At 37.3% G+C, this 15,067-nt stretch overlaps 1 protein-coding gene across 13 annotated transcripts in view; it reads right to left on the bottom strand.

Annotated features, from left to right (window-relative positions):
* Positions 1–15,067, bottom strand: part of ZRANB3 (zinc finger RANBP2-type containing 3) — a 290,081-nt gene that overhangs the window by 62,418 nt on the left and 212,596 nt on the right. For all 13 annotated transcript variants that reach the window (XM_074399747.1, XM_074399752.1, XM_074399748.1 and 10 more), the window contains 4 exons: positions 14,711–14,830; positions 12,502–12,621; positions 9,388–9,567; positions 6,292–6,444 (listed from right to left, as the gene is read on the bottom strand). In XM_074399747.1, the coding sequence (XP_074255848.1) occupies positions 6,292–6,444; positions 9,388–9,567; positions 12,502–12,621; positions 14,711–14,830 (573 nt within the window). The remainder of the gene's footprint in view (positions 1–6,291; positions 6,445–9,387; positions 9,568–12,501; positions 12,622–14,710; positions 14,831–15,067) is intronic.

Raw genomic sequence — 15,067 nt, 5'->3', positions numbered from 1 at the left:
TTTGTATATATGAGACCTTTTTAATTTGCACTTTTTACCATAGCAAAGCAAACATTTCATACAATGTTGGCATTTAATAAAAAATGTGGTTTATTTTTGAATTTTGAGAACTTTGTTTTATTTTTGTTTGTTTTTGAAACAGAATCTCACTCTGTTGCCCAGGCTGGGGTACAGTGGCACAATCATCCTCCTGGGCTCGAGCGATCCTCCCACCTCAGCCTCCAAAGTGGCTGGGACTACAGGTGTGTACCACCATACCCAGCTAATTTTCTTCTTATTGTTTTAAATAGAGATAAGATCTAGCCATGTTGTCCAGGCAGGTCTCAAAACACCCGGGCTCAAGTGGAACTGGGCCTCTCAAAGTGCTTAGATTACAGGCATGAGCCACCAAGCTCTGGCTTGAGGGCATATTTTAAAATTTCATAATAATGCTGAAGAGCTCTCCTAATTACATACAATTTTTTGCAGCAGACAAGCAACCATTCTACATATTTTTAATGCAAATGTAAGTGTTCGAAATGTAAATTTGCTTTGGGTAAAGGATGGTCCAGAAGCCCTTGAGGACAGCAGGCCAGGGAACTTAAGGGTGACTGTGATGGAGAAAAGGCAGGCCAAAGATGCTCACACAGAGGTAGGGTGAGGAAAGCAGGCAACTAGGGAGAGGCGAATGAGGGCAAGGAACAATGGGACACATTGAACTAAGGGCACACAAAACAACTGCCAAGGGAAAACAGAGATTGCACTGTGGGCTGATGCAAGAGGTAGTTAAGAAATGACTGGAAGAAGTAGTCCTTCTGGCTGGATTTGTGAATTTCCTAGAGATCCATCTCAAAATGTAAAGATAAACTAGTGTATGAAGTAAGGAAACAGAAGCAGCTCTGGCTTATTGAGATGAAGAGAAGCCAAGCAGAAATCAGACATATCGTCACCAGAAGCAGGAGTCATTACCCATACTAAATTAGAGTCCTTTTTTTTTTCTCACCTATGAATCATTTATGCACCAAGTTTCTCTTAGGATACATTATAGTTTATATATAATGGATGAAAGGGGGCTTAGAAGCCATCTAGTAATCTAGGGATTCAAATGGCTAGATAAATAATGTTGCTGATTATTGGAGAAAGGAGTAAAAGAGGATAAGAAAAGGCCCTAAAGAGGTTAAGGGAAGGGCCCCAATTTCCCACAGCTAGAGCTAGAGAAAGAGATTCCAGTCAGATGATGGTAGCAAAATGAAAACTGGAGAGAGAAGCAGGCTCACTATTTGACTACTCCACTCAGCTTGCTTTATTCAGAAACAGGCTTTCATTGCTTGGAAATAATATACACTAATGTCATGCATACCTTTCTCCCGCCTGGAGATGACCTACATTATCACTCAACGGAAGCCACTGTAGGGAAATCAAAACACCTCAAAACCAAAATAGTACTTAGAAGTCAGGCACATTCAGATGTAGAAGAAAGGAAGAAGCGGTAGAAATTGGACTGACCACATCTGAGGCAGTGACCCTGGTGATGGACTCCAAGGCAGGACTACTTACTTATGGGACAGCCAACTGAGCTGTGCAAAAGTACCTTTCCTTGTGGTGGTGGAATTTTTTCTTTTCACTTGAGTTGGACTTCAATTTGAGTTTCATTTGGGTTAATACTGTAATTTCTTTTAAAAATGTAAATATATATAGCATAGGTAAAGAATTATGACTCATACATTTGTGTAGATTAGTTTCATTCAAGGTATTATTCAAATATTTGAATAATATATTCATTCGTGTGTGTGTGTGTGTGTGTGTGTGTAACATATTCAAGTATATACAAGGTATAGCAGCGGCATTAGCCAATGTTGGGTTGAAGCAGAGTCCTAGTGATAACCAGATTGTTCCTGGAACTGAGCTGGTCCAGCTGCATTTTCTCCTGGCCCAGTAATGAGCAGACAAAATAGGAAAGAAGAGAATTTATTGCTTTAACTGGATACAAGGAGAAGGTCGGAGGAGACAATTCCAGCAGACCAACGCAAAGTGTTACAATTTTCTTAGTGCTTATATAGGTGGGGTTGTGTGCCTATGTGCAGCATAGCATTTGCCTATGTCTACAGGTAACTAATTTTGTTTCAACTAGAAGGTCAGAGGCCAAGAAAATGCTTAAACATTTTTAATAAACTTTTACTCCTGCTTTAAAACTTGCCTCAGTCTCTCCTGCCTTGTGCCCCTTAGCCAAATTCTCTCCTCTAAGGAGGCAAAAAGCTAGTTGCTGCAGAACTGTAAAGATTCACTGCTGCTAAGAGTACCACCCTTGGTTCTATTTATTTATTTTTTTAATCCTAACAGCTGAATTATGTGGCAGAAAGAGAATTCTGAGTAAAAGAAGAAGGAAAGAAAAGATAATGCCAATTTGAGCAGTGATGAGCACCAGATGTGAAGGCAAAAAATATCAAAACTAATATAAATATTTTGCCTTGGAATTTTTTTCTCATTCTTACCTCTTTCTCTTCCTAACCACAAGTTTCCCGGCTCCCAGGACCCATAATCAAAGTAATGTTAGGTTCTAGGTCAATTAACAGAAAACCAATTTGCCAAAACTCATACAAGAAGTGACTTATTTGCCCAGTAACCAATATACTAAAAGTCAATTCACCTGAAATCATACTCACTGAAGACCAATTAGTCAAATTCACCAAATTCATTTGTTTCCTAAAAAATCATTTTGAATATGATGGATTGGTAAAGTTAAGAAGACTATGGAGACCTAAGGAACCAGGGTGCTGGGGCCTCTTCACTCTCTTCCTGCCCTTAATTTATCCTTTCTTGTCCTCCAGGCTCACTCTCTACCCTTGGGTCTCCTCCTCTTTGAGCCTTTTGGACTCTGCACCTCTGTGGCTGCCCAGCTGGTCTGAGTCATACGCTGACTAACACAATCTGTTCTTCCCACAGATGAGAATAGTGTTAGGCCACTATTCCTTGCTCTAGCTCCCTCCAGCTGCAGCAGCAGGCAACTGGGACGGGGAAGAAAAGAACATTACTTAAAGTGCTGATACTACTGAAATATCCAAAAGCTGTTACATAAAAACAATCCAATTAGAACTGATATAAACTTTTAAGTCAAAGAAGTTTTTGATATCAAATGGCAAGTTTGGTTAATTTGACAAAGTTTAATGGAAAGTTGGAAGTTTTCGAAAAATGCTAAATATTGAAATTGTTCTTTAAGAGGCTTTGTAAACAGATAAAAAAGGAATCAAACAAATAGGAAAATTCCCATTGGAAATACTGAAATTCTGGCAATGTTCAGAAGAAAAATAAGTTAATCAGTAGACTAAATTTCCTTAGGATCTTTGAATAAATTGAACATTTCTTTCTTTCTTTGAAATTGAACATTTCTTAAACTGCATGAAGCTGGGAGGTTACAGACAGAGTAGTGAGGGGGCACGCCACCTGAAGTCACCAAAGCACACTTCATATGCTGGCCAGAAAACAAATAAACAAATACCAGCATAGCAAAACTAATAAAAACAAACAAATAATCTCTACATTCTAAAATTCCAATTTATATCAAACTGCATCTATATAAAGACATGCATTGGAAAATCTGTAAGACAATACTAACTTATGAAAAACACTTAAGAAAGTAAAATTTGATATGGGTGATTTTTTTATTTTTATTTTTGAGATGGGTTTTGCTCTTGTTGACCAGGCTAGAGTACAATGGTACAATCTCGGCTCACTGCAACCTCCACCTCCCAGTTCAAGTGATTCTCCTATCTCAGCCTCCTGGGTAGCTGGGATTACAGGCATGGCTAATTTTGTATTTTTAGTAGAGATGGGGTTTCTCCACGTTAGTCAGGCTGGTCTCAAGCTCCTGACCTTGGGTGATCCACCCACCTCTGCCTCCCAAAGTGCTGGGATTGCAGGTGTGAGCCACCATGCCCAGCCTGGTATGGGTGATTTTTAAAAACTGTGTATACAAATATATATTTTTCTTCAGAGAAAATTTTAAAAACAATAAACATATACATATGTAGGAAGATTTATTTCAAATTCTTAATACCTATCTTAGAAATGAACTTGTAAACAGTTTGATAGGAATTTAGAGAAAGAACAGTTATAAATCATAGTTTTATTTACGTATTTTTAAAATAGCTAGGATTTCTACTTTTTTGTAGACCACAACATAATAAGCACTGTTAAAAGAAAATAAATAAATAAATAAATAAATAAAGGCTAGGAAACAGCAGACAGTATAAATTATAAGTTTCTCTATTATATTATTTGTTATTAAACTTATAAATAATTTCCTAATACCATTTGTTAGAGGTGAGACTGACAGATTTTTACATATAGAACTATACAGTGAACACAACAAAAATTTATATACCCACCATTCAAAATTTACAAATACTAATATTGTACTTCTGATCTTTTTATAAAATAAAAGAAATATAACATTTTTGCTTAAGTTGCTATCACATTTTTATTCTTCCCCAGACCCATTCTCCTCTCTGGGAGGAGAGTGTGTGTGCCAGAAAGCAAGGAAGCACTCAGAGAATTATAAGGATGTGTTTTTAAAAAAAGAGCCGGTTTAAGGGAGCTTTCATTAGCCAGATTTAAGCTTAAAAAGAAGAAAAGGGGCTGGGCACGGAGGCTCACACCTATAATCCCAGCACTTTGGTGGGGAGGCCGAGGTGGGCAGATCATGAGGTCAAGAGATCGAAACCATCCTGGCCAACATGGTGAAACCCTATCTCTACTAAAAAAAAAAAAAAAAAAAAAAAAAAGAAAAAAGAAAAGAAAAAGAAAAGGAAAAAAGGTAAAGGATTATAACATATTGAGTAACAACATTAATTGAAACCCCAAAGGTCATAGTAATTTTTTTTTTTTTTTCCCCCAGATGGAGTCTCACTCTGTTGCCTAGGCTAGAGTGCAGTGGTGTGATCTTGGCTCACCAAAACCTCTACTTCTTGGGTTTAAGTGATTCTCTTGCCTCAGCCTTTCGAGTAGCTGGGATTACAGGCATGTGCCATGATGCCTGGCTAACTTTTTTTCTGTATTTTTTTTTTAGTAGAGATCGCCATGTAGGCCAGGCTGATCTTGAACTCCTGACCTCAACTGATCCACCCACCTCAGCTTCCCAAAGTTCTGGATTACAGGCCTGTGGGCCACCACGCCCAGCCCACAGTGGCAATTTATTTTTTTAAAGCAGGGAGATAAATTTCTTCTTTATAGAAAAATGCCAACTAGTAAATATAGAAGCAATGATGGAATCAGAAAAGCCATTTAAAAGGTGATTCATGCAAACATCAATAAATGCCTAAAATCATTCAGTGAAAAGTTTCGGGAACGGGCTGGGGTGGGGGATCCCATGCTTTTAAAGTGTTATATCAGTTACTAATAATCATAAATAGTAAAGGGGGAAATTATCTTTACAATTTGCCTTATTTTAGTGAGGTAGAGCTTCTTTTCATGTTTATTGGCTATTCAGGTATCCTCTGATGCTAATATTCTTTGCCTATTTTTCTTCTTTTTTTGTTTTTTGAGACAGAGACACAGTCTCACTCTGTCGCCCAGCCTGGCGTGCGGCAACACCATCTCAGCTCACTGCAACCTCTGCCTTCCTGGTTCCGGCGGTTCAAGAGATTCTTACGCCTCAGCCTCTCGAGTAGCTGAGATTACAGGTGTGCACCACCATGCTCTGCAAATTTTTGTAATTTTAGTCGATACAGGGTTTCATCATGTTGGCCAGGCTGGTCTCGAACTCCTGACCTCAGGTGATCCGCCTGCCTCAGCCTCCCTAAGTGCTGGGATTACAGGTATGAGCCACCATGCCAGGCTCTTTGCCTGTTTTTCTGTTGGCTTGTTTATGCTCCACTACTTGAGTTCGATAAATTCTTCATATACTTTGGACACTGTAATGCAAATATCTTTACTGAGTCTGCGATTTATATATGGGACATTTTGTAAAACAAAACCTTTGATTTCGATATACTTCAATATCTTAATCTTTGTCTTTATTATTTGCATGTTTTAAGAAACATTTAATATATCCTTCCCTATTCTTAGGATCATAAAGATAGCCTCCTATATTTTCCTCTAAATTCTGAATTCTATTCAGTTTGTTTATCTGAGGAGCTGAACGGTGAGTACTAAAACTGTTGGACAGCAATGTTAATTTTTGGTTCTAAGGAGGTTTCCAGCTTTATGTGAAGTCTCCTTTCAACACGATAAATAATTGAGAGCTGCTATTTACAACCATACATATAAAGTTGTTATAGTTTTAGGATTTTAAAAAATAGAAAAGAGTAATCTTACATGAGTAAACAAAGCTTCCTTCCTTAACTCTTCAGAACTGTCATTTGGAGTCCAGGCTTCAGCAAACTGCAGGAAATCCCATTTTTCCTTATCACCTTCCTCAGCCTGAATTTTTTCCTTCCTACCATTCAGTGTGCTCCCTGTAACTTGAGCCTACAAGAGGAAAAAATACATGAATTTTACACCAGTTTGCCTTACAGCTGAAATTCACTAAGTAACTTAATTTTGCATTTAAATCATAAGCTACCCACTAAGAAAATCTTATGTTCCAACATATGGGCTTTATATTGTAATATAATTATAATAAGCCTCCCAACCAACTGAACGGGTCCCTCGTCTTAGCCAAGAGCATCCAAAGTAACCTAAAACAGGCCAGGCGCAGTGGCTCACGCCTGTAATACCCAGCACTTTGGGAGGCCAAGGAAGGTGGATCACCTGAGGTCAAGAGTTTGAGACCAGCCTGGCCAACATGGTGAAATCCCATCTCTACTAAAAATACAAAAATTAGCCGGGCATGGTGGCAGGCGCCTGTGATCCCAGCTCCTTGGGAGGCTGCGGCAGGAGAGTCACTTGAACTCAGAAGTCAGAGGTTGCAGTGAGCCAAGATCTTGTCACTGCACTTCAGCCTGGGTGACAGAGCAAGACACCATCTCAAAAAAGCTGACCAGCATTAACATTAAAACAGATCTTAAAACAGACAAAGCAGACTCCATGCAGCAGTAAGACATCAACATGACAGATAGCAGGCCCTAAAACAAACTGAAGTATTTTATTCCCCAAAATATTTCTTTTCTATGAAATGGCCCTGCAGAGCTGTCTCTTGTGGGGAAAACTTACATTCTGTAGAGAATCCCCTTTCCTTTCCAGGTCTTTATCTTGATCCAGGAGAGAATTAACTAAGGAGTCTGGCACCTTTTAGAGTCTAATAAGAAATATTTACAATCTATTCTGTCTGAAGCCTGCTACCTGGAAGCTTTACCGGCATAAGAACCTTGGTCTCCACAACCCCTTTTCTTAACCCAGATATTCCAAGATTTCAGATAAACTCTTTCAACCAACTGCCAATCAGAAAAAATCTGCATCCACCTGTGATCTGTAATCAATGCTTCCCTCCACCACACCTTGCATAAAACCAAGCTGTAGCCCAACCATCTAAGGCACAAGTTCTCAGAATCTCCTGGGGCTGTTTCATCAGCCATAGTCACTCACAACAGGCTTAGAATAAATCTCTTCAAATGATTACAGTCTGACTCTTCATTGACATCCTAGTCTGTTTTCTGTTGCTTATAACAGAATATCTGAAATTATGTAATGTATAAAGAAAACAAACTTATTTCTTATAGTTATGGAAGCTGAGAAGTTAAGGTTGAGGGTCACATCTGGTGAGGGCTTCTTGGGGGTGGGTACCTACAGAGTTCTGAGACAGCACAGGCCATCTCATGGGGAGGGGCTGAGTGGTGCTAGCTTAGGTCTCTCTTTCTCTTCCTATAAAGCCACCAGTCCCACTCTTATGATAATTTATTAATTCCTTAATTCATGAATGGGTTAATCCATTCATGAGGCAGAGCCCTCATGACCCAATCACCTCTTTTTCTTTTTTTTTTGAGAAGAGGGTGGGAAAGAAGGCCAATCACCTCTTAATGGTCCACATCTCAATACCGACAATGGGGATTAAGTTTCAAAGCAAATTTTAGAGGAAATGAACATTCAAACCAGAGCAATAATTATCCAAAATTATAATCCATTACCTAGTCAGTGGTTTCATGCTTAATGAGAAAATGGTCTTAGTTGAGAAGTTATACTATTCAGTTTCTTCATAAAAACTTTTATTCTAATGTTTATATGCTTTGGAACTTAACGAACATATGACTGGCCATTTTGAGCATCTATATTCAGGGCTTGAAAAACACTGCACTGAAAAACAGTGCTATGGGCTGAATGTTTGTATCCCCCCAAATTCATATGTTAAAATCCTAACTCCCAATGTTGATGGTGTTCAGAGGTCGGGCTTTTGGGAGGTGATTAGGTCATAAGGGTGGAGCCCTCATGAATGGCCTTAGTCCCCTGTAAAAGAGATCCAGAGAGCTTTCTTGCCCTCTTTCCACAATGAGAAAGCAGTAGTCAGCAACCTGGAAGAGGGTCCTCAAGAGGGTCCACCAGAACTCAATCACATTGGCATCCTAATCTCAGAGTTTTAGCCTCCAAAAGTATGAGAAATGAATTTCTATTGTTTATAAACCACCCAACTATGGTATTTTGTTATGGCTGCCCAAATTAACTCAGATATAATCTAATCCTTTTTTTTTTTTTTTTTTTTTTGAGACAAAGTCTTGCTCTGTCACCTAGACTAGGGTGCAATGGCACGATCTCAGCTTACTGCAACCTCCTCCTCCTGGGTTCATGCAATTCTCCTGCCTCAGCCTCCCAAGTAGTGGGGATTACAGGCACCCACCACCATGCCCTGCTAATGTTTTATATTTTTATAGTAGAGACAGGGTTTTGCCATGTTGGCCAGGCTAGTCTCAAACTCCTGACCTAGGGGATCCACCCACCTTTGGCCTCCCAAAGTGCTGGGATTACAGACGTCAGCCACCGCACCCAGCCAGAAATCACCTAAGCCTTAGTCAAGTCCTTTCTATAACATTGTTAAGACTGAGAAGAGACAGCTGAGAGGATGGAGGAAGCAATGTCATTCCTACATTTTCTAGAGTCTAGGTACAGGCTATCTTCAGTCCAAAATTATCTGGGAACTCAAGAATTCTTCTGGAAAGGATTTATTCTTAGGTTACACAAAGGACTTGGGGCTTGAAATAGTATATTCCCTTGCTAGCCAAGTCCATTGTTCTAGCCTCTAAAGCAGTAGAAGGGCTTGGAAGATAATAGGAATACATGGAAATTCATGCCTTTCTTATTACAGAAGATAGCAGCCAAGGTACTACTACTGAAGCCTTTTCTTAACTTGGTCTCTATTATCATTATTATCTTGATGCATGGAAGTAGCCTTTGCCTGAAAACACTAAAACTCGGCCTCTTAACTCACATAGGCTATGGATCATCATAAGGAAGCAGCTAATTTGGTTTAAATTCAAGCTTTACCTTGCGATTCAACATTCCCCACATAAGGGTGTCTAGAGTTCCATTTGCAATAAGGTAGTGAATATTCACGGAACTGCACTGGCCAATTCTGTGAGCTCGGTCTTCTGCTTGTTTTATATGTCCAGGGTCCCAATACAACTCAGCAAAAACAACATGACTTGCCGCAGTAAATGTTAATCCCTAAGTGAAATAAAGCAAAAAAACTGAGATTCAAATAAATTGAGAATGTAACACACAGCCATATATAAGAAACTCTTTCAGAAGATGTTAAGTTGAGAACACTAAAGGACTTAAAAACAAATTAGTTGTTTATTTTAGGCCAAATTAAAATTTAATTCATGAAAGGCAAATGAAGAATGTTTAACTACAAAAAAACGCATTTAAAAGGTATTTCAAAATGTCAAAAGTTAGCTGATGGAAGTAAATAAACTAAATCACTTTATTCTGATGATGACTAGATTCACACTACCACTGGAAAATCTAATAAAATACCTTATCAATGAGGATATAATTCCTAACATATGGTATCCATAGCAACTAGGCAGAGAGCATTTACATCTTCTTTAATTCACACTGTCATGTTATAAAGCAAGAAAATCATGTCTTGGGTCATACTATTTTCTTCCTGTGAAATTTCTCATGTTATATTCCGAAGACCTGAAATTTACTGCCTATGTCTCAATATATACAGTGCAATTGCATTTTCATGAATTTCAAATACTGTGACGTAAAAAATGTAACTAAGTCTTGCTTTATAATCAATATATGAAATAATGCAAATATCCTCAAACTAAAAAATGCGTCTAACTAAAAAATGTGTCAAAAATGCACGACTTTAATGTTGGTAGGCTGAATGAAATGCGAGCCATGCTTATGCTATTGCCATACAGCAGTAAAATGACATTAGGTGGTAAACAGAAATATCTATTTTTTTTTTTTGAGAATCATCTAATCAATGCTGTTAGTTGTTCACATGCACCAAACTCCTGTGAGTGACCTTTGTGACTGCTGTGCTATCATTTTGATATGTTATTTTCATTTAAAATGTTTTCATATCACATGACAAAATCATACTAACATTAATTAAATAGTGGTACTAGTTCTTAAGCTAAAAAATTCACTGAAAATCAATCTCTCTGAAAAAGAAGTTAGAGGTAATGAAAACACAGACCAGACCCAAACATGTTAAACTGTACTGCTATTTAGGACTGAAAATGCCACCGAATATTAGAAATAATGCTGAAAAAATAAATAGTAGTATTTAAAGAGAGACAGCCTTAATTTTATAAAAAGCATCATTTGGCTATACAAGTATAAAGGGAAAATATGTTGGCAAGATCAATACCATTCTAAGCAGCTATTAAACTATAATGTAAGATACACAGTACCAAGAACAAAGACCTTTCTACTTTCTTTCATTCCTATGGAGATATTAGTCCTCAAGTATATGAGTCTTGATTTATATAGGGTTTTCAGAAATACAGCCTTGAATAAAATGTAAGTGCCCCATACTTTATTAATTTCAAAAGGTCCTAGACTCTCCTGTCTGGCTTTCTCCTACTTAGCACCTCCTCAGCTCTAAGTACTTCATTTCTAATTCTAAGCTCTTTTTGATGATATTCTCTATGGCTGGAATAGTCTAACAGATATATAACTGGTTATTAGAAGTTTAACTGAACATGCGGGAAGTGTTGAAACAACCCTCCTTTTGGTTAGAACTCCCAGTGAGTTGTGGAACTGCTTCCTCCTCATAAAGTTTCTCTCTATATACAATTTTACATACTTCAATTAGCTGGGTAAAAGCAGATCTTTGGCATGCACCAGCTTGGTCGAATAACAGTATGCTCAATTACTTTTCCCTATGTTAAACATCCTAGCTTAGACATTTACAACAAAATATTTTAGAATGTTAGCAGAAAAACAGTCCAAAGGATCACCTCTTATATAGTGCGGCAGAGACTGCCATTACTTTCCCTAATATCTATCCTTCTCTTATTCCTTTGTAACATAACACCCAATGTTTAGCAGGGCCACTTGGAATAAAGTCTACTCTTCCCAGCTTCTCTTGAAGTTAGGTGTGTTGTGGGACTAACTACAAGACAGTGAGATGCAGTGTGCTTTTTTCCAGGCAGCTGCGTGGACTGCAAATATGATGAAGCTCTAGCAGCCCTTTTAGATAAGAGATACTTGCTAGGCCAGGTGTGGTGGCTCATACCTGTAATCCTAGCACTTTGGGAAGCTGAGGCAGGCAGATCACAAGGTCAGGAGTTTGAGACCAGCCTGGCCAACAAGGTGAAACCCCGTCTCTACTAAAAATGCAAAAATTAACTGGGCATCGTGGCAGGTGCCTGTAATTCCAGCTACTCGGGAGGCCGAGGCCTGAGAACTGTTTGAACCCAGGATGTGGAGGTTGCAGTGAGCCAAGATCATGCCGTTGCACTCCAGCCTAAGTGGCAGGGCAAGACCGTCTCAAAAAAAAAAGAAGAAAAGAAAGAGATACTTGCTAGGAGTGGTAAAGCAGAAAGCCAGAAGGGGCGTGGGTCCTAAGGACTTCGTGCAAACACCATACTAGGCATGGACAGTCTACATAAGAGAATGAAACTTAGTGTATTTAAGTCAGTCTTAATCAGCATTTTTGTTTACTTGTCCCCAAACTTAATCCTAAGGGACAAAATGGGCATTCCATAAAAAGTCCTGAGACAGAAGAGTTCTCTTCCCCCAGACCACCTTGCCACACAGATCCTAATGCAACACAACCAAGTAAGTGAAGGGCTGGCTATAAGACAGGTATGAGAAAAGCCTATACAAATTCAAAGGAAGGAAAAAAGGTCACAAATATATTATGATTGAATTAACTATACTCTTCTTACTCTTCTTTGAAAGTATAGTCTTTCAAAAACATTCTTTCCTTGAAAATTTAGGAAGATCTGTGTTAAAGACGTTGAGGCCTCATTCTGTTACACTTTCTAGCAGTCTCTGAAGAAGAATTAATGTTTATTATACAAATCATCCAGATATAAAGTTACGAGTTTACAAACCAAAGTCATAGTGAATGGCCTTTTTTTCGTATTTCAATGACATTTCATCGCCAAATTTAGACCTGAAATTTCTTACCTGGCCAGCAGCCTGAATGCTTAGGATAGCCACACGAGTGTCAGGATCCTTTTGAAACTGATTAACCAGATGTATTCTTTCTGAAGATGAAACGCTTCCATCTATCCTAATGTAACGAGTCTAGCATCAACAAGGGAAATAGCAAAATTAGGACAAGCCCCTATACGCCCATCTAATTTTATAAATTTTACAGCTTATTTTTATGGTCACATAAAAAAATTGAACTTGGTTAAGATGGCAGATTGGTAAATGTTATTACCAAAGTTTTGAAATAGCTTCTTATAACAATTTCTTGTTTATTTAAATCTTTTAAGCTACTTGAGAGTAGCATCTATGTCTAATTCATCTTTATCCCATCAATGTCAAGGGCAAGGCCTTGTATATAGCAGAAGCTCCACAAATCTTTTATGAATTAAGCTAATGTTGTCTTCAGTAAAATTCTATGTAAATTAACATGCTAACTATAAACCATGGATCAGACTAACTCTAAAGTTATAAAATCACTAATTCTAAAGTGAAAATAAAGCCAGGCATGTGAAAAAGGAGAAAGATGATTCTGCCCACATATTATGGATTCATGGAGAGTAGTAAGTACGTTTCCGAAATACTGCAAATATTAACTGGGAAAATAGAGCTTTTAATCTATCATTTCAATTCCGGTTTTTCACATTATTAAACTTAAAAGAAATATGTAATATGGTCATATCCAGTGAGGTGGGGAACTGAAGCACTCATACACATTTTTAAAAAGTAGGAAAACATTAAGTGTTAAACTAAACATTGTTGCTTTTAAGAATGATTTGAGAAAAGGGGGTTATCATTATGTGTTAGAATAATAACTTCTACAAAGAAGTCATTATTCAACTTATAAAAATAGTAAGTCCTAAATTTCAAAAAAACTTATTCATATATGCACTTTTATAGAAGCTATAGCCTTAACTATTGGAACATATGAATATTCACTTTTATAAGGGAATATCCAAGTTAATTATTAAGTAGAATGTCCTGTATTAACATTCTCTCTTCATAGAGCAAGTATAAACTGACTAGTTTGAAACATATGGCCCAAGTAATTTATATTTAATATCATTAAGGATGACTATTAATGAACCATTTAATATCCATTAAGGATGACTATAAAATCCCCTGAGGGTCTTTCTAAAGAAAATACATTGTCAGGGTAGGGAGAATTTGGGAAAAATTGACCTCCAACTCCATGAATATCTACATTTTTAACTCTTAGTAAAGCTAAATGGGATTCTAAACATATCAGTAAAATGGATGTGAGAAAAAAAGGCTGCTATACTTGGAATCAATCCCAGTAGTTTCAAGGTATAATGGAATCAGAATAAGAAAAATATTATGAATCTAATATCTTCCCCAATCATTTAAAAATATTATTAAGTTTAATTAACTCTTAGAGGGTGTTTTTCAGAAACTATATGATAACCAGTGAGAAAGTATCTTTTAATGTATAGCACCTTATTATATTCTAAATCTTCCTATGAAGCAAACACTAGAATTATTTCTTTGGTAACGTTAATGAACATATTAATTAAGGTTTAAACAATGTATACTGTTTTTATCTTTGATAGAAACAAAGGAAGATGTTGTCACTCACTGGTGGACTACTGGAAATCAAGGTAGACTTAAGAAGACGCAGTAAGCCACATGTCTTGATGGAGCTTAACCTGATAAATTACTTGGGCCATATGTTTCAAATATATCTACACTAAATTTTAGTAATAATTTTCCACAGACTATATTGCCTGGAAATTTAATGGTATGACTGCAGTTGGACACTAAAATTGGCCAAATTCATTCTTTCTTTCCTCTCTACGTCACCAACATTCAAAGACCATCATGTAGGTAAATAAAAAAAGTTTAATGTTAAACTGCTTTCACCACTCTGAAACGGTATAACCAGAAACAAAAATTAAATTCACATTATAGCCTGTCATGTCAGTGTAGCTTTAATCAATCCAGATAATTTGATCAGTGAAAAATGCTAAGATCAGTTAAGAAAAGAAAAAAATTTAATAGTATATCATCATCTTATAATATTAATATAATTTTTAAGAAAAACGTGTAATAATTTATACGTCACCAACTACAGAAGACAAAAAACTCAATTATGAGACTACAACTGATGTTTATATAATAAAAATATGTGTTCTAAAAAGTATTTAATTAAAAAATGGCAACATACCTTATTTTCGATGACTGCTTCTGTGCAAGCTTGGAGCATGCTTAAATGGTGAGCAAAAACCAGAAATTTAAGCGAATCATTCTGAAGCATCATCTTAATATAATCCTTTACAGCACCTGCCTAAAAGTTAAACCTTATTAGTGTCATAAAAATGATTATTTAAAATTTATGTCACTTTATTTTTTTTTCGAGACGGAGTTTCGCTCTTGTTACCCCGGCTGGAGTGCAATGGCGCGATCTCGGCTCACCACAACCTCTGCCTCCTGAGTTCAAGCAATTCTCCTGCCTCAGCCTCCTGAGTAGCTGGGATTACAGGCACGTGCCACCATGCCCAGCTAATTTTTTGTATTTTTAGTA

This window comes from Saimiri boliviensis, chromosome 5 (genome assembly GCF_048565385.1).
Source record: "Saimiri boliviensis isolate mSaiBol1 chromosome 5, mSaiBol1.pri, whole genome shotgun sequence".
NCBI classification, from domain to species: domain Eukaryota; kingdom Metazoa; phylum Chordata; class Mammalia; order Primates; family Cebidae; genus Saimiri; species Saimiri boliviensis.
This window is presented reverse-complemented; position numbering and strand designations above follow the sequence as displayed.